General features: G+C 39.1%; 1 protein-coding gene across 1 annotated transcript; it reads right to left on the minus strand.

Moving 5' to 3' along the window:
* Positions 1–3,749: 3,749 nt before the first annotated feature.
* On the minus strand, positions 3,750–6,806 carry LOC147400093 (1-aminocyclopropane-1-carboxylate oxidase homolog 11-like). Its single transcript, XM_086445705.1, has 2 exons — positions 4,990–6,806; positions 3,750–4,272 (listed from the first exon to the last, which is right to left on the minus strand). The coding sequence occupies exons 1-2, from the start codon at positions 5,761–5,763 to the stop codon at positions 3,994–3,996; spliced, it is 1,053 nt and encodes a 350-aa protein (XP_086301831.1). The 5' UTR covers positions 5,764–6,806; the 3' UTR covers positions 3,750–3,993.
* Between the last annotated feature and the right edge of the window lie 13,685 nt (positions 6,807–20,491).

The following is a 20,491-nucleotide window of genomic DNA, read 5'->3' on the forward strand; positions in this document are numbered from 1 at the left end:
CTACAGGCTTCCTCAGGTGTTTGATTCTTTACAGACAATGTAGGACTCCGGTTTACAACATGTATTGTCCAGTTTACTGCTTCTGGCCAGAAAGTCTTCGGAATCCTCCTTCCAGAAAGCATGCATAGAACCATGTTCATCATAGCTCGATTTTTCCTTTCAACCACTCTATTTTGTTGTGGAGTATACGCTGTAGTTAATTGCCTCTTGATGCCACGCTTTGCGCAAAACTCATTGAATTCAAGTGATGTGAACTCTCCTCCTCGATCTGTTCTCAAACATTTAATATATCCTCTTACTTCTTTCTCAACACCACTCTTAAAACGTTTGAACTTGCTTAATGCTTCAGATTTCTCTACTAAAAAATAAGTCCATGTTTTTCTAGTAAAATCATCAATAAAACATATAATGTACCTCATCTTACTGTTGGAGATGAGAGAAATTGGTCCGCAGATATCTGCATGAACAAGCTGGAGCTTCTTTGTGGCCCTCCAATTGCTCTTCTTTGAGATTGGATCTCTGTGTTGCTTTCCAATCATACAATTTGCACACACTGCTATTAGAGTCTTGAACTGAGGTAACCCATGCACCATCTTCTTGAATTGGAGAGTCCTCAACCCTTTGTAGCTCAAATGTCCATAACGACAATGCCATAAGTGTGCCAAATCCTGTGTGGAGGTGTAGAGGCAAGCTGACATCTGTGGCAGTGATTTTGGTACCAACACAAACATCCGATTTGCTGTCATCTCGGTCTGTATTATGAGCCCTTTTTCTAGATGATATATCTTGAGCATTCCGTGTTGAATGAGAATCGCCAACCCTTTTTCTTGTAGTTGACCAATGCTCAGAAGATTGTTCTTTAGTTCAGGCACAAAAAATACTTCATTAACCACATGTGTAAAGCCACTTACTTTCAATCTCACATTGCCTTTTCCTAACACATCCATCCTTGTGTTATTTCCTAGCTTTACCTTATGCCTGAAGCCCTCATTCAGATCACTGAACAAGCTCTTGTCACCACACATGTGGTTGCTACATCCAGAATCTAAGAACCAGACTGCTCCCCTTCCAGTACCGTTCATCTCCACATATGACATGAGCAGCATCTCTTCTTCTTTTCCTATTTCAGCATAGTTGACTTCTTTATCCCAGCTTGGACAGTCATTTTGAAAGTGTCCAAGCTTGTGACACTTAAAGCATTCCACTGTTGCTCTATAAGGCTAGCGGCCTCTTCCTTTTCCTCTGCCTTTGTATGCACCTCGACCTCATCTTCTTGTACCAAATTTGTCTTCAGAAGTGATCTTGAGTGCTTGTTCTTCTTCTGCGTGTTGCTGGAATTTTTGCTTATGAACAATTAGAGAACTCTGCAATTCATCAATGGAGAGTTGATCGATGTCTTTGGACTCCTCAATCAAGCAAGCAACATAATTGAACTTCTCACTCAACGATCTGAGAATCTTCTCCACAACTGTGACATCTTGCATCTGTTCTCCATATGTTCTCATCTTGTTGACCACTGACAGCACTCTTGAAAAATACTCAGAGATTCCTTCTCCAATCTTCATCTCTAGGATTTCAAACTCTATGTGGAGAGCTTGTAGATGTGACCTCTTGACCCTAGCATTCCCTTCAAACTTCTTTTTCATTGAATCCCAAATTTGTTTGGAAGTATCCTTCACAAGAATGGTTTCCAATATCGTCCGGTCTATGGCCTGAAAGAGATAGTTTTTCACTTTCAGATCTTTCAGCTTCAATTCATCTAGTCTCTTCTGCTGTGCTTCTGTCTGCACCAATCCACTTGTTGGCTCAACATAGCCAGTCTCCACCATCCCCCAATATTCCTTAGATCGCAGGAAATTTTCCATCAACATGCTCCAATGGTCATAGTGACATCAAAACAAGGGATGGCTGGCTGCACAAAATTCCCTTCTGTAGTCATCTTCTTTGCTGCTGCAAAAACTTCAAGGAACCTGGCTCTGATACCAGAATGTTAAGAATTGAAGTAGAAGATCTGAATAATCAATAATTCTGGGAATGACATTCATCTTATTGAACTATCTTAGGCTTATAAATAGCCTTTTACAATCTTAATAGAATGAGAAAAACTAACTCACGTTTCCAACTACTCAACATGATGAGTGCAACTAGAAAAATCAGGAAACACTAAACAAGTATCCTAAAGACTAGGACTTAGTCAAATAGAAAACTTAACTGAATCCCTAAACTTTCTCTTCAAATACCTCATCAAAATACTTCTTCTGGATAGAAAAAAAGACCATGCATTACTTTGTTACTTTTACTTAATTGTCCTTCTTGAACCAAGAGAGCTTGTAAGGTTGAGGATGATCTTCGCTCTTCAACTGCAACTTGTTGACTTCTCAAGGGAAACCACATCCTCACAACTTCCACCATCTATTATCATATTGCAAACCCTTCCACCAATATTGTGAGGGGTATAAAATATATTTGTTCTCAACCAATCTTCATCATTCTCATGTTTAGAAATAAGAAGAGTCTTATTCATTAGTAGTGACATACCTTCTTATTTTTCATAATCACCACCTAGTTATTCATTTATCAGTTTATCATAAATCGGAGATAATTTCTCACACACGGTTTCAACAGTCTCTTCCAGTAATAGGGCTTTACTACCTCCTCCCATAGCCTTCCTACAATCGGAAGAGCGATGTCCCAGTTCTCCACCCTTGAAACACTTAAAACCAGTACCCTGAACTGATTTTCCAGCACCGACATGACTGAAACTTGGTGCAATTGAAGTCCCAACAGCAGGATTAGAACTAGAAGAGGCTTTTTGTTGTCGTTTTTCCACTACTAGAGTCCAATCATATGCTTTGGAAACTTACCAAAATTGTATGCAGACTGAGAAAATCCTTAATGTTAATTTTCAAGCCACTAACATACCTTGCAATCATTTGTTTTTCACTTTGGGCATGTTTGATTGCTGGGAAAATATTTACCTGGAAAATGATTTATTGGTAAATCATTTTCCATTGTTTGAGCACATCCTGTTCGAGCAAATCACATGGAAATCTCTTTGTACTCTTTCATTAAACTGGGTAGTATAGAATTTTTAGTTTTGAATTTTTTTTTTAAGTCTAGCCTTACTAACCTGGCTAGATTTCAAATCTTACAAGGGTCATTGAACTCACCTTGTGGCATCCAAAAACATGATCGAATGCCATAGAGATGTAGAGGACAAAATTCTATGAACTTAAAAAAAAAAAAAAATTAAACGGTTATTTTTCATCTTTAAATTTTAATTTTAAATTTATGGGTTCAATAGGATATGAGTTTTACCATGAAATCTAGAGGGCTAGGGTGTTGGATTGCCAAAACAAGAGCATTTATGGGATCCTGGCATATCATTTTCATAGGGGGAGGGGTGAAAAAAGACTTGCCGCCTTATGGGATAAGTAATTTGTATTTGTTTTGCATTCAAACACTATTAAACCACAACAAACTATATTATGTTGAGTTTGTTGTGCAATCAAACAACCCCTTTCATTCAAATGAATTCGAGCCACTTATTGATACAATTCTTTGTCGTAATTCTCCGCACTTCCAATTTGCTTAAGGTTATGTAAAGTTTTTTACATGGTTTGAATGTAATTGAAAGGTAGGAAGTGATCTTCCAGCTTCTTTTTTTCATCTTGTTCTCTGATACCAAAATGCTGAGATCAGATCTGAAATTTCTCAGATTTGGTTGAAACTTTTAGAAATTTCAAAAGTTAGCAAAAGATAGAGAGAAACTCAACTGATTTCATTCAAATGTAAAAACTGCCTTACAACTGATTACAATAACCTATTTATAGGCAAAACAAAAGATATGCAAACTCAATAATGCCCTTTTAACTGACTAACAGAAAACTATAACTAACTAACTAAAATGAAAAATCCATAATACCCTTGTAACTAACTAATTAAAAAAAGTAAAATAGTTGCAACTGATTAGATTGCGAATAGGACTGATTATCATATTGCCTCTTTCTTGACATCTTGCAATTTAAATAAGTCCACAAATTTTTTATCATCAGCGTATTTGCTCATTGCTTCTCTATAAATTGGCATGGTAAAATTTTGATACAGCGCTGGTTTAGTTGGTGACACTAACTCTGGCAAAGGTCCATAGTAATCTGTGTCTCCAATATTTTGAGCCAGATTGAAGAAAAGAGAAATTGATATTTTTGGATCCCGAGAACTATTTGCTACCACCTGATGCTCCACACTCTTATACTCACCATTCGAAAATATCTGTCAAAAAATAAAAAAATTAAAAAAATTAACTTTATGAATTAATCTTAAAAGAAAAATATTTCAATTAATTCACCTAATATGAAAGGGAGAAATTTTGAGCATTAATTTCTCGGATTGTGGCTTTCATTTCAAGGCATGTATTGAGGTGTGGGTTTTGAATTTTAAGAAGAGCATAAATCATACAAAATATACATGTAAGATGTGGGCATTATAGATTTTTGTGAAAAATTATGAATCATTGAAATAAAAAAATAATCAATGAAGTTGAATAGAACTTGTAAATTTGAAGGAATCTCAAATTTTCCACCATTAAAGTGACAGATTTAGTATCTAGGAGGATTCTTTTCAGCTCTTTTTTGGTTTAAAGTGGCACCAACTGGCACTATAAACAGATGGGCGGGGATTGAGTTGAGGGGAGGATGGATGAAGACGATTTTTTTTTTTTTTTTTTTATAATTATTTTCATAAGAATGCTAAAATAATTGAGGATGATAATTAATCTTCATATAATTCAAAAGGAATAATGATGAATGCACGCAGCTGATGTGGCAAGGGCACACAACTGCACAACGATTTATGGTTCTCTGCCCTTGCTACCTCAGCGCGTGCATTCATCACAACTCAATTCAAAGTTAAAAAAAGAAAAAAGAAAAAAAAAAAAGACTATTTCACCTGCAGCCCAATCTCTTTGGGTGTGGTGTCTGGTTAATTTACCTCAAGAAGGTCACCCACATTAACTGTGATGGCACCATTGATAGGATGGTGGTCTACCCAATCTCCATGATACTTCACCTGCAGCCCAGTGTCATTGCTCGCACTCTTCGCCAACAACGTCAATAAGAGTCTGTCTGTGTGTCTCTGAATCCCTTCAAACATATCAGGCTGGGAACAATAGGGGTAGTAGTGGCACGACATTATCCTTGACGATAAACACGAAAGTTCCTTCAATCTCCCTGACCTCACACCCAACCCTTCACACAACAACTCCATTACACTCTCACCTAATCTCAACATTTGCTTGTCCCACGCCACCAACTCTTTCCTGCATATCATGGGAATACTCTCCAATTCTAATTCACTTAATTTCAGCCTCAGAGTATCCTTCCAGATGGCTGCCTTTGAATTATACAGATTACTATTGCTAAGGAGTACAACTTTTCCATCTATCACAGATTGCTTCTTCATCTCTATTGGTTGCTCATGGAATGAGCGGACGGCCTCGATCGTTTCCTCCATTACTTGTAAGGGGATGCCGTGGTTGATTACTTGGAAGATTCCCCACGTGCGGCATGCTTCTTTTATTTCATCAACGATTTGTGATCGTCGATTTGGTGAATTCAAACCCGATATATCGATGATGGGGATTCTTAAGTTAGATGATGCAGCTGATCGTTTGAGATCAACTAGACCTTCGACTCCCATCTTTGATTCCTCAAATTTCTTGACTTCCTTCATCCGATCGTAATCCATCTGTCCTACAACTGCCATTTTTCTTTCGTCCTAAGAAATTCTTAATTCAATAGATCTCTATAAGTGTAGATGGTGATTCTTTGATCTGTTTGAACTTAAATATGGTTTGAGATCTTTCTTTATTTTTATTTTTTGTTGGTAGGTGACTGGGACCATTCTTTATTTAACAAAATCTGGAGATTCTTCCGCCAGAAAAAAAAATCTCTTATTTGTAAAAACAAGTTGGAGAATAAATGAAATACTAAAGTCCAAATAAATGTAAAAGGGAAAATGACTGTTGAGGCCATGTTTGTGAATATATGGACCAATTGAAGGACTTTTCCAAACATCCGTCATAATAATTGATATAAAATAATTAAAATACCCCTTACAGTTAACACATAAATTATTAATTAATTCCTAAATATTAATAAATTAAGAGTCTTTACGAATGTTGTAAATCTATGAAAAACGTTTGGAAAATGCTGGAATGACACAGGGTATTTATTATGATTCTCACAAATCTGACGTGAGATGTGCACATAACCATAGATTTATTTCCTCGCGATATGAGTACAAACCATCTACTATTATGTATCTATGTCCACGTCAGAGTTGTGAGAATCACAATAAATCCTTTGTCACCCCAGCACAACTCAAAACATTTACCACACTAAATATGATTTCAAATCTTACTACGGGTCACTTGAGTTCAAATGGATCACTTCATTTGAAATTCAATGCTAGAGCCATATAGATTTCATGAAAAAACCCAAATCCAAATAATAAAAAAAATTTAAATAATTTCTTTTGAATTTGATCCAAGGTTTTGAAATGGATGGCTATTGAATGTCCATGGAATTCCAAATTTAAAATTAAAATTTAACTGTGAAAATATATTTTTTTAAATATGTTTTTTCAAAGTTCTTAGAAGTATGTCATCTACATCCTTGCAGCATGGAATCATGTTTTATTTATGTCAAAAGGTGAGCTCAACGACATTGAGTAAAATTTGAAGTCTTATTAAGATAGTAAGATTAGCATTTCTCTTATTTGAACTCTTATTAAGTCTTTGTTTTTACTATTATAAATTATAATGAGAAGAATAATTTCAAAAAGTATCTTCACAGCTTCCCTTTATAATCCCTATTTCAATAATGAAAAATAACTCACACAAACAGCCAATCCCAATCCTTAAAACACGAAATCCAATGGCTTGGATTCATCTCAAGTATCTAACGATAATTTGTTCAGACCATTGGATTTCCTATTTTATCAGTTTGAATTATGTGTTTTCGTACGAATGATTTTCATGAGTGATCCAATTTTTAATTAAAATGATTTTATAACTTAAGCCTAACAAGTGAAATGTATAGAGAGATTTTTTTTTTTCCTCGATGATGGGGTGTCTGGATTTACGTCTGATTAAGGGGGGACGATGACCCAGGGCCGAAGCCAAGGCATATGGGTCCCTCTCCCAAGCACTTGTAACACTTGCACATCACATGCACCAGGTAAGTGAGGGAGTGCCCTCGCAGGTGGTCCCAAGGAAATATTGCACATACTGGATATTGAACACTCAACCTATGGACTCTCATTATTTATTGGATTCAAATTAAACCAAATTCTAAACCACATATTATTCAAAATAAAGTGACTACCAAAGATATTAAGCGAACGAAGAGATGTTTGAAAGAATCATAAATGTGATTGCTCAAGGTACAAGTGAAAAGCATCTATGATTAAGTACATATCATTACGTCAACTCAGTGTTGAACATAGTGTCGCAAGAAATCATTCCCACATTACTTTATAAAATATTAAATTTAAAATAACTTTGATCCTCCGTTCACATTGTCACCGTGTACGGATTTTCTCCGCGACAGCCACTCCCTCACCAATCATGTAACGTATCATGTTGGATGGGAAGTCATTAGTTATAACAAGAGGAATTTAGATTTTTTTTTAAAAAATCCAACAATTAGGTCTCTTGTCTCTTGTTTCACATGTCTGACAATGTGATTTTATTTTCGAAATCAAAATAACGAAGGGAAATGGTCGCATGTTATTTTAGTTTTTGTCGTTTTTAACAAAAGCTAAGGCTGTCCACATATTTATATTGGTGTACCTGGCACTAATTCACTCCACATATTCTACTTTTTGTACCTTTTTACGAAGAATCGTGATGAAATAAATATTGTGGGGGCGATATTCTGACATGAAAGTGAAATACTGATGAAAAGCATTTATGACCCCAATAATGTTGGTGTTGTTGGTAGTAATTGATATGCACCTTCAAATAATGCAACCAACCCCGATCCGCGACAAATAACGTACGCCGCTGTTTCAATAGCATCTTATTACATAACATATATTAATTTGGGCAGAATTTTGTCATACGCACTTAAAATTGGACGATTTTAAAAATATTGAAAAGAAGATTCAAAAGATTGGAATGAGAGTAATTTACGAAAATATTTCAACATTACCTCTCTAAAATAAGAGTTAAAGTTAGATTTTTTTTTTTTATAAAACTTTTGATCACGAATAATTTTAATTTGTTGGTGGTTCTGAAATTTTGACAAAAGAGAGTTTTGACATACTTAAAATTCTTAATCTAATGAAAAAGTAAATAAAACATTATTATTTTTAAATTTATTATAAATAATATTTACTATTTATAGTAAATATGCAATTAAAATAGAACTAGATTTTGTTTATTCTTTCTTTTTTTATAAATATCATTGTAATTTTATTTTGGGGGAGAGATAATCGAAAAATAAGCATTTTTTTTCTCACTTACAGAGATTTGAATAAAGTTAGTCTTAAGGATGATTTCTCACTTTTGCATATTGATACGCTCATCGATAATAGTAGGACATGACATATTCTCATTTATGAATGATTTCTCTGATTGTAATCAGATCAAAATGGTAGAGAAAGATTAAGAAAAGATCGTATTCAAGACACCTTTGGACACATTTCATTACACAGTTATGTCATTCAGTCTAAAAAATGTTGGACAACTTATCTGTGAGCCATGATTGTTCTCTTTTATGGCCTGATTCATAAAGAGATGGAGATCTAAATTGATGATATAATCACTAAGTCTCATTTGGATGAAGATCACCTCGTCAATTTATGCAAATTCTTCGACGGTTTGAAGAAATTCAATTTGAGACCAATCCTACTAGGTATATATTTGGGGCCACTTTAGAGTAGTTATTAAGCTTTATCATAAGCCCAAGGGGTATCGAAGTAGATATGACTATAGCAAGAGTAATTTTTAAGATAAAAATACCTAAAATAAAAGCATAAATATGAGGTTTCTTACAAATAATTCAATATATTAGTAGGTTTATTACACAACTCACATCAATCTAGGGGTAGAAGGTTCAAGCATAGATTTTTGTGAGGAAATGAATGGATTTTTATAGGTTTTTTAGATCACTTTTCAGAGTAAGATGGGAAAAAATTAAAGTTGAAGGGAAATGATATGGGTTTTAAGCATGGGAGGCTTTGAATTTTGTAGTTTAGTGGGTAGTTTCGGGAAATTGATTAAGTAGGTTGTCTTTGACTCATACCCATGGCTATGATCCTAATGGGTTTGTTGGATAATTCATTTTTAGGTGGAGTATGGGTATTGAGTAAATTTGATTAATAAAATGAGGTTGTAAGCACCAAAATTTTGAGGAGGCTTTTACAAATTTTATAAATAAAAATTCCTAAATTTATTAATGGGCCTCCTATCCAAATTGAGTCTATTAATTGGGAACATGCCTCCTTCAAGCTTGGGTTTTGGACTTTTGCAGATAAAGTCCATGACCTAAACAAAATCAAGTGATCCATATTAAATATTGGGCCTTATACCCAAACAAATGAGTTTTGGCCCAATAATGATCCATAGAATCCTTAAAATTGGATTTGGACAAATTTAACATTTTAAATAAATCAATTAAACTTCTTTAAGTCGGGGGTATAATTGGAAAGCTAAATTACTTTTAAGTCTATAAATACAATAGCCTCTCTCATGGAAAGGGGATCTGGATCACTTTCTCTCAAAAGACAGAAGCTCTCCCTCTAGAGAAGAAGAAGCTCTCAAGCCCTCCTCCAGAGACAAAAGCAAGGTTCTTCAGAGATCCGGACTCCGACTAAAGAGAAGATCAAGCATAAAGCCCTTTTCCGGAATCCAAGCAACCTTCTTAGCCGATAAAGCGCGAAGCCCGGAGAGAAGAAGATCTACATAAGCCTCTACAGAAGATCAAGCAGAAAGCAAAGCCACCGTTCAAGCAACCTTCTCAGTCGATAAAGCGCGAAGCGCGGAGAGAAGAAAAGCTACATACGCCATCACTATTTTGTATTTGACTGTTAATCAGAGGAAACACTGAGATCTGTATCTACTTTTCATCAAAAAATCAATAAAATCATTTGCGATCATATTTCACGAATCTCGAGGTAGATCCGTTGAAATTTATTGTCGACAAATTTCTGGCACGCCCGGTGGGACCATCTCAACTTCTCATCTTTCAGTCAACTGCAAGAACATCACCCAAAGCATCGATGGCATCTCGCAACGTCAACGCTATCGCATCTGCCGTTACTGAGAAAGGTAAGAAAATCCTTTCTTCCAATCTTGAATCTGATCAGGTTACTAGTCGCGATCATCATGTGACACGAACAATGACAAAGACTGGTGGAATCAAGCTAGTGGAGCCTCTCCAGCATCACTCTAAGAAACGTGCCACAAAAACGGCACTTACCACGAAAGAATCGTGGGCGGACGTGGTAGAAGATGACTCGTCAGATTCTGGATTTGATTCGAAGTCAAGCGAGGGATCGTCTAGATCTCTATCGATCACTTCTCCGTCGCAAACTCACACCTCTATCAGAGCAGTGATGACAGCTGGAGCGTTAACAATGGAGGAACAAGTTGCCCAGATGGCAGACACCATCAACAAACTAACAAAGGCAATGGAAGACAAAGACATCCAGATTGCAACCCTTGTTAGTCGTTTGGAGCATAAAGACAAGGAGAATGAATCGAGTGCTGGACCTTCGCATCCTCCAGGATTCACCCCCGAAGCATACATGCCTCCACACGAAGAGGAACAACGAGCAGACTATTCTGGTTCACGAAAAGCTACTCGAGATCCACCACAAGGATCTGTTGCCTCGCTTTCCGTTCAACAACTGCAAGCAATGATTACTGACACCATTCGTGCTCAGTATGGGGGCATGCCACAATCCTCATTGGTTTACTCCAAACCTTACACTCAACGCATCGAACAAATGCGTCTTCCGACAGGATATCAACCACCAAAATTTCAACAGTTCGAAGGAAAAGGCAATCCAAAGCAGCATATTGCCCACTTCATCGAAACTTGCAATAACGCCGGTACATTCGGTGACTTCATGGTGAAACAATTCGTTCGCTCCCTCCGCGGCAATGCGTTCGATTGGTACACTGACTTGGAACCCAATTCAATAGATAGTTGGGATCAACTTGAAAGAGTGTTTCTCGGCCGCTTCTACAGCACTAGAAGAACAGTAAGTATGGTGGAGCTCGCTGCCGTCAAACAAAGGAAGGATGAACCAGTCATTGAATACATAGAGCGATGGAGAAATCTTTCCCTCAACTGCATGGATCGATTCTCTCAATCTTCTGCTATTGAGATGTGTGTTCAAGGGATGCACTGGCAACTCCTCTACATTTTGAAAGGAATCAAGCCACACACTTTCGAAGAACTGGCTACTCGAGCCCACGACATGGAGCAGAGTATAGCTGTGCATCAGACTCCACGACCAAGCGAGCCTCGAAGGCAAGAAAAGAAGGATGGCAAGTCCTTCAAAACTAAAGAAGTCTTGTCTACTACCACCAGCAAACCTGTCAAGATCACAGGTAAGAGAAGAGAAGATCAGCCGCGAGCTGATTCAACACAAGAAAAAGGAAAAGCTTGGATGACTCTCAAAGAGCTTGAAGCAAAAGAGTACCCTTTTCCTGATGCTGATGTCTTGGGCATGTTCGAAGAGTTGCTGAAATTAAAGCTCATTGAACTTCCAGTGCCCAAACGACCCGAGGAAGCAGGTCGTGACAATGATCCGAAGTATTGTCGTTATCACAGGGTGATCAGTCATCCGATTGAAAAATGCTTTGTCTTCAAGGAGAAGATTATGGATTTGGCACGTCAAGGGAAAATTGAACTTGACTGTGTCGAAAATGTTGCTACTTCCAACGTGACCTCTGTTACTTTTGGATCTTTTGATCCAATACTCTTGACAAGTCAGTATGCTACGAAGATTCCATCTCCTCAGATCACCAAAATTTTACCTAAACCATCACAACTCATGTCCGTACATTTTGATGTTGAAAAGGCCTATCCCACGTTGGGGGCAAGGTCACATCAAAGAAAAATCATCACCTTTCCCACTTCACTCCAAGAAGGACCACAATCTCATTCGGCTTTAAAATCAAAGTCAGACATCTCAGAGTCTGCTTTAGTTGATGACGAAGGGTGGACAGTTGTCACTCGTCGAAAAAGACGTCCTACATATGTGTCGACTCCTTCTATTTTGAAGCCAAAGAGAAAGAGAAGAAAGTCAAAACCAAGTACAGGGTCAAAGAAACGAAAGAGAGCAACAAAGAAGAAGGCTTTCCGAGTTCTGCCCACAGACCCTGAAGACATCTTTCAACAACCTCCCCGTGTGCCGGTTACTCTTTTAGAATTCTTACCAAGGAAGCTCTTGAAGGAAGCCTGCACGGTTTCATGTCACCAAGTGGAAGCGGAGGTGCTTGAAGATGAAATCGATAGTAGATCAGAAGAACATCCTGGATCTTCCTGTGATGGAGACCAGAAACTGGAGAAAGACAATAACACCTCGAAAACAGAAGATTCGTAGGTCGACTGGGATTTGTCCAGTGAATTTCAAAAAGTTCAGCTTACTTCAAAGCAAAGCTCAACTTAATCAAAGCAAGAAGTTTAACCCAACTTAGATCTACTAGAAGATGGTCTGTGCATGGCCACAATCACCTTTACTGACGAGGATCTCCAATTGGGGTCTCGACCTCACAATAGGCCGCTTTATGTTACAGGTTATGTGAGGGAAACTAAAATTCAAAGAATCCTCCTGGATTGTGGTTCTGCGGTCAACATCATGCCAATTCGTACTATGAAACAAGTTGGCATCTCATCGAATCAACTTGCTCGTAGTAAGTTGATGATTTAGGGCTTCAACTTGGGAGGTCAAAGAGCGATCGGCATGATAAGAGTCAAGCTCTCTATTGCAGATTTGGAGTCAACAACACTCTTTCATGTGATTGATTGTAAAACTTCATATCACTTGCTTCTCGGCCGACCGTGGCTGCATGAAACTGGAGTAGTACCATCCACGTTACATCAATGCTTCAAATATTACCAAGATGGTGTACAGAAACGTGTAATAGCCGAAGATCAACCGTTTGATAAGGCAGAAACGTATTTTGCAGATGCGAAATTTTATTTTGGAGGGGACGTCATTCAAGAAGCACTTCCAGTTTCGGTACCTCCTTCGAGTAAGCAAAAACCTGACAAAGGAAAGCATGCTATGAATGACGCCGATAAGATTTCTCCCGGTCCTCCGCTTCAAAAAGAACGAAGTAAGAAGCAAGAACCAGAAACTCGACAAATGAAAGTTGGTCAATCAATGGTGGACGCGACATCCACAGTTGTATTACCAACCCCAATGCTTCGCTACGTGCCACAATCGAGACGGAAGCCGGGACAATCACCTTTCAAAGAGATTTCTTCAAAGACTAAACTTCTTGTCTCTAAAATCAAATTGGAGACGTTGAAAGAAGAGTTAACATTCCCGGTAACACCTCTCCAAAGATCTTACAAAGTAAGACACCCGTGAAAAACGTTGTCCCAACTACGTCAATTGCGAAGAACCAAAAAGACAACCTCGCAAAAGTAGAGTCCAAAAGTTGGTTCGGTCCAAAAACTTCAAAGTTATTCGAAATTGCTGGTTACGGAAAAGGTGAACCCGTACGACTGGGTGAACTACTACCAACGTATACCCAAGCCTCGCTCGTGTGAATGAAACCTTTTCTCCAACTCGAACGAGTTTGACTTGTGTTGAAGTTAAACCATGAATTTGATCAGTCTACAGTAGAAATCATTGATGAGTCTGTAAAAACACCAGTTCCACGGACATCGGTCTTTGATCGAATTGGTGACCACATCTCGACCACGTCGGTATTTGATCGATTGGGTGCTTTAGATGATCGTCATGATGTACAAATTCATAAATCTCGTGCGTCTGCTCTATCTAGACTTGGTCAGAAGGTTAGAGTAAAAATACGAAAAGAATCGCGACGTCGACCTAAGCCAATGAATAAACATGTGGAGCATAAAGATAGTAGTGGCTTGCATAGCACTATTCCATCTCGCATGAAACGACAAACGACTTTAGAGGTCTCGATATCAGATGCATTGGTTGTGAAGCGACGCACTATCATCCTCACAAACCAAACAAGAACAACAGAGCTTCAACTGTTGAAATTGACAATTCCAAAGATGTCATTTCGGTAAATCATATTACCATTGAGGAATTCCCTGAAGAAGATTCTACGTCGTCAGATGAAGAACTCGAAGATGCTCCACCAGTTTTTGAAGAAGGCGGACAAACCACTGTAGACGACTTGAAAGAAATAAATCTTGGGACAATTGAAGAGCCGCGACCCACGTTCGTCAGCACTCTTCTAAACCAGCATGAAGAATCCGAGTACCTCAAGTTGCTACAAGAATACATAGATGTATTTGCTTGGACTTACAAAGAAATGCCAGGACTTGACCCGAAGATCGCTGTTCATCAGCTCGTAGTTAAACACGGAGTTCGCCCAATAAAACAGGCACAACGACGTTTTCGACCAGAGTTGATACCACAGATTGAGATAGAGGTCAACAAGTTGATAGAAGCTAGCTTCATCCGAGAAGTAAAGTATCCAACCTGGATTTCCAACATAGTTCCAGTAAGAAAGAAGAATGGACAAATTCGAGTATGTGTCGATTTTCGCGACTTGAATAATGCATGTCCGAAAGACGATTTTCCACTCCCAATCATAGAACTTATGGTTGATGCGACTACAGGACATGAAGCCTTATCTTTCATGGATGGATCTTCTGGTTACAATCAAATTCGAATGTCGCCAAAAGACGAGGAGCTTACAGCCTTTCGTACCCCAAAAGGTATATATTGTTACAAAGTTATGCCTTTTGGACTTAAAAATGCTGGTGCCACTTACCAGCGAGCTATGCAAAAGATCTTTGATGACATGCTACATGATAGAGTCGAATGTTATGTTGACGACCTAGTGGTAAAGTCCAAAAAAAGGGAAGATCACTTACAACATCTACGTGATACCTTCGACAGATTGCGACGGTATCAGCTCAAGATGAATCCATTAAAATGTGCTTTTGGAGTTACCTCGGGCAAATTTTGGGATTCGTGGTTCGGCATCGCGGTATTGAAATCGACCGAAATAAAATTGAAGCCATTCAAAAAATGCCGGCACCAAAGAACATTCATGAACTCAAAAGTTTACAAGGTCGACTTGCCTACATTCGTAGGTTCATCTCAAACTTAGCTGGGCGTTGTCATCCTTTCAGTCGATTGATGAAGAAAGATACATCATTTGAATGGGATGAAGCTTGTGAGAATGCTCTGAAAAGCATCAAGGAGTATCTTCTCAAGCCTCCTGTTCTTTCTGCACCAATTCCTGAAAGACCACTGATTCTCTATATTAGTGCATAAGAAATGTCACTAGGAGCATTGTTGGCTCAAGAAAATGATGAAGGAAAAGAAGGTGCACTCTACTACTTGAGTCGAACTCTTGTTGGAGCAAAAGTAAATTATTCACCCATCGAGAAGACATATTTAGCGCTCATCTTTTCCACAAAGAAACTCCGGCACTACATGTTGTCGCACACAATCCGACTCACTGCGCGAGCTGATCCACTCAAGTACATCATGACAAGGCCAGTCTTGTCGGGAAGACTAGCTAAATGGGCCCTTCTCTTATCAGAATTTGAAATTATTTACATCCCTCAAAAGGCTGTAAAAGGACAGGCGTTAGCCGATTTTCTTGCTGATCATCCTATTCCGGCTGAATGGGAATTGTCTCACGACTTGCCCGACGAAGAAGTATTCTCTATTGATGTGCTTCCAGCTTGGAGAATGTTCTTTGATGGCGCAGCTAGAAGAGATGGAGCGGGGGCAGGTGTAATTTTTATCACCCCACAAAATGAAGTATTGCCATTCTCGTTTGCCTTAACAAAATTATGTTCAAACAATGTTGCAGAATACCAATCTCTGATCATTGGTTTAGAACTCGGGCTAGAGATGAAGTTACACCAACTCTACGTGTATGGGGACTCACAACTTGTCATTAACCAACTCTCAACAGAGTATGACGTTCGAAAGCATGAGTTAGTGCCTTATCACTGCTATGTTGTACAACTAGTAAGACAATTCGAAGACGTCATCATTAGGCATATACCAAGAGCTGAAAACAAACAGGCTGACGCTTTAGCTAGTCTTGCTGCAAGTTTGGCAATGCCTGAAGGAGAGACAATGAGTATCCCTATATGCCATCGGTGGGTATTACCTCCTTTGATAGAGGTAGATTGCGAATCGCACGAAGCAAACATTGTCGAAATAGTCGAAATCAAAGATTGGAGACAGCCACTTATCGACTATCTACAGCATGGGAAGCTGCCAGACGACCTAAAACATAAAATCGAAATACGTCGTATGGCACCTCGATTTCTATATTTCAACGATAAGTTATATCGTCGCTCTCTCGACGATATCTTAATGAGATGTCTCGGAGATGATGAAATCTGAGATGCTTTAGAAGAAGCACACTCTGGAGTGTGTGGTTCACATCAGTCAGGGCCGAAACTCCATCACATTCTGAAGAGGATGGGATTTTACTGGCCTACTATGGTGAAAGATTCTCTAAACCATGCAAAGAGGTGTAAAGCTTGCAATTTTATGGAGATTACATTCGTCAACCACCGGAGCCATTGCATCCTACAATCGCATCTTGGCCCTTTGACGGGTGGGGACTTGATGTCGTTGGACCACTCCCAAAATCTTCAAGGCAACATCTCTATATCCTCACCGCAACAGATTACTTTTCTAAGTGGGCTGAAGCAGTTCCCTTCGAGAGGTCAAAAAAGAAACGGTAGCCGATTTCATCAAAAGTAATATCGTCTTCCGTTACGGCATTCCACGATATATCATGACAGATAATGGGAAATCTTTTAGCAATACGCTGATGGATCAATTCTGCATAAAGTTTAACATTAAGCAGAGATGTTCTACAATGTACAATGCTGCAGCCAATGGACTCGCCGAAACCTTCAACAAAACTCTCTGCAAGCTTCTTGAGAAAGTTGTCTCAAAATCTAAAAAAGATTGGCATGAACGAATTGGAGAAGCACTATGGCATACAGAACCTCATACCGTACCTCCACACAAGCCACACCTTACTCATTGGTTTATGGAGTTGAAGCTGTTCTCCCACTGGAACGACAAATACCTTCATTAAGGATTGCGATTCAAGAAGGTTTGACCTGCGATGATAATGCTAAGTTACGTCTGGCTGAACTTGAAGCATTGGACGAAAAAAGATTGGAAGCACAACAACGGCTAGAATGTTACCAAGCCCGTCTGTCACGTGCATTCAATAAGAAAGTTCGACCACGTTCTTTTCAAGTTGGCGATTTAGTCCTCGCTGTACAACGACCAATCATCCTCTCACACCGTTCTGGAAAGAAGTTTGATCCGAAATGGGATGGGCCTCATGTAGTGAAAGAAGTATACACTAATGGTGCATATCTTCTTGTAACACCAGAAGGATTACGTCTTGGTCCAATCAACGGGAAATTTCTCAAACGATACTATGCTTGAAAGAATCTCGCTCTCCAGCACGAGCCTAAACTGTTTGACAACGCTCCCCAGCACGAGCCTAAACTGTTTGACAATGCTCCCTAGCACGGCCTAAACTGTTTGACAATGCTCCCCAGCACGAGCCTAAACTGTTTGACAATGCTCTTCAATACGAGCCTAAACTGTTTGACATTGCTCCTCAGCACGAGCCTAAACTGTTTGATATTGCTCCCCAGCACGAGCCTAAACTGTTTGACAATGCTCCTCGGCACGAGCCTAAACTGTTTGACAATGCTCCTCGGCACGAGCCTAAACTGTTTAGCAATGTTCATTATCGTACGAGTTTAAATTACATGATACTCCTAACCCGCATGAGTTAAAACTGTGGATGGTCCAAAAAAAAAAAATGTTGAACTCGCTAGATTGAAAACCCGAGAGGGCGATCTAGGCAAAACTTAGAGCATTATCCATCTGAACTACGTTATGGTTTGATCCCATTTTGGGTACGTAGGCATCTTGTAAAATTACTTCAGGTTCAACCACATCAATCTAAAAATAAATCATACTCAATAATGCTTGGTTTTAAAGATTGGCCAACCGGCTGGAAAAATGATTCGTCGCATAGTTTTCTAACCAGTTAACGTTTGTCAGTCAATTGACGTTATGATGCTGGTAGCCAGTCGATGTTGTGTAATCTTAAGCATTACTGATGAATAACTGCTTTAAAGATTGGCCAACCGGCTGGACAAATGATTCATCGCATGGTTTTTTAACCAGTTGACGTTTGTCAGCCAATTAACGTTATGATGCCGCTAGTCAGTTGACGTTGTGTACTCTTAAGCATTACTGATGAGCAACTGCTTTAAAGATTGACCAACCGGTTGGACAAATGATTCGTCGCATGGTTTTTTCTAACCAGTTGACGTTTGTCAACCAATTGACGTTGTGATGCTGCTAGCCAGTTGACGTTTGTCAGCTAATTGACATCATCCACTCCTAAGCATTACTGATAAACAGTTGCTTTAGAGGTTAGTCAACTAGCTGGACAAATAGTTCGTCGCATGGATTTTCTACGTGCATAAATCTTGTGTCCCGTAATTCTGCAAGCCAGTTGACGTTTGTCAGCCAGTTGACGTCATCCACTCCTAAGCATTACTGATAAACAGTTGCTTTAGAGGTTAGCCAACTAGCTGGACAAATAGTTCGTCGCATGGTTCTTCTACGGGTTTACTTAAAAACAGTTGACGTTGTGTACTCTTAAACATTACTGATGAACAACTGCTTTAAAGATTGACCAACTAGTTGGACAAATGATTCGTCGCATGGTTTTTTTCTAACCAGCTGACGTTTGTCAACCAATTGACGTTGTGATGCTGCTAGCCAGTTGACGTTTGTCAGCTAATTGACATCATCCACTCCTAAGCATTACTGATAAATAGTTGCTTTAGAGGTTAGCCAACTAGCTGGACAAATAGTTTGTCGCATGGATCTTCTACGTGCATAAAGCTTGCGTACCGCGATTCTTTTAACCAATTGACGTCATCCACTCCTAAGCGTTACTGATAAACAGTTGCTTTAGAGATTAGCCAACTAGCTGGACAAATAGTTCGTCGCATGGATCTTCTACGTGTATAAAACTTGCGTATCGTGATTCTTTTAACCAGTTGACGTTTGTCAGCCAATTGACATCATCCACTCCTAAGCATTACTGATAAATAGTTGCTTTAGAGGTTAGCCAACTAGTTGGACAAATAGTTCGTCGCATGGATCTTCTACGTGCATAAAACTTGCGTATCATGATTCTTTTAACCAGTTGACGTTTGTCAGCCAGTTGACGTCATCCACTCCTAAGCATTACTGATAAACAGTTGCTTTAGAGGTTAGTCAACTAGCTGGACAAATAGTTCGTCGCATGGATCTTCTACGTGCATAAATCTTGTGTCCTGTAATTCTACAAGCCAGTCGACGTTTGTCAGCCAGTTGATGTCATCCACTCCGAAGCATTACTGATAAACAGTTGCTTTAGAGGTTAGCCAACTAACTGGACAAATAGTTCGTCGCATGGTTCTTCTACGGGTTTACTTAAAAACAGAAGTTTTTTTGTGACGGCTCTCATCATACCGAAACAGGAATCAACTTCAGATACGTGTCAGACAACACATGAAGAGGAAATATTTGATGTCCAGGATAAACGATCCCTTTTTCCCCTTGGTTGGATTCATACGCATCCTTCTCAGTCTTGTTTTATGTCATCAGTCGATGTTCACACTCATTACTCATATCAGATCATGTTGCCTGAAGCCATTGCCATTGTTATGGCCCCGAAAGATAGTTCAAGAACCCATGGCATTTTCCGACTGACAACTCCAGGTGGCATGTCGACCATGAGACATTGCTAGCAGCGTGGTTTCCATTCACATGATCAGCCACCAAATGGTGGGCCCATTTATGAACATTGCACAGATGTTTATATGAACCCGAATCTGAAGTTTGACGTCATTGATCTTCGATGATGATTGCTCTCGGGACATATGGGGCGCTCGCTAAGTATCCCATGTCCAAAGGAGGAGACTCTATCAAAGCATTCCATTTTAGGTCCGAATGGGCTTCGTGGGCAGTGGCAGCCACCTATAAGTAATGTAGTGGTCCAATATCCAAGCAATTTAGACTTAACTCCAATTGAGATCCCAAGCTTGCAGCAGCCTTTGCAGGATGGAGTTATGATTCAGGACAGTAGTTCAGAGATTGAGAGATCTAATCTTGAATCAGTCCTTTCATTGAAAGTTGATAGTCAGCCGTGCCGAGGAACCTTGTTCACTGATTTCCTTGGATACAG

This window comes from Akebia trifoliata, chromosome 6 (genome assembly GCF_017979445.1).
Source record: "Akebia trifoliata isolate Shusen 1 chromosome 6, ASM1797944v1, whole genome shotgun sequence".
NCBI classification, from domain to species: Eukaryota; Viridiplantae; Streptophyta; class Magnoliopsida; order Ranunculales; family Lardizabalaceae; genus Akebia; species Akebia trifoliata.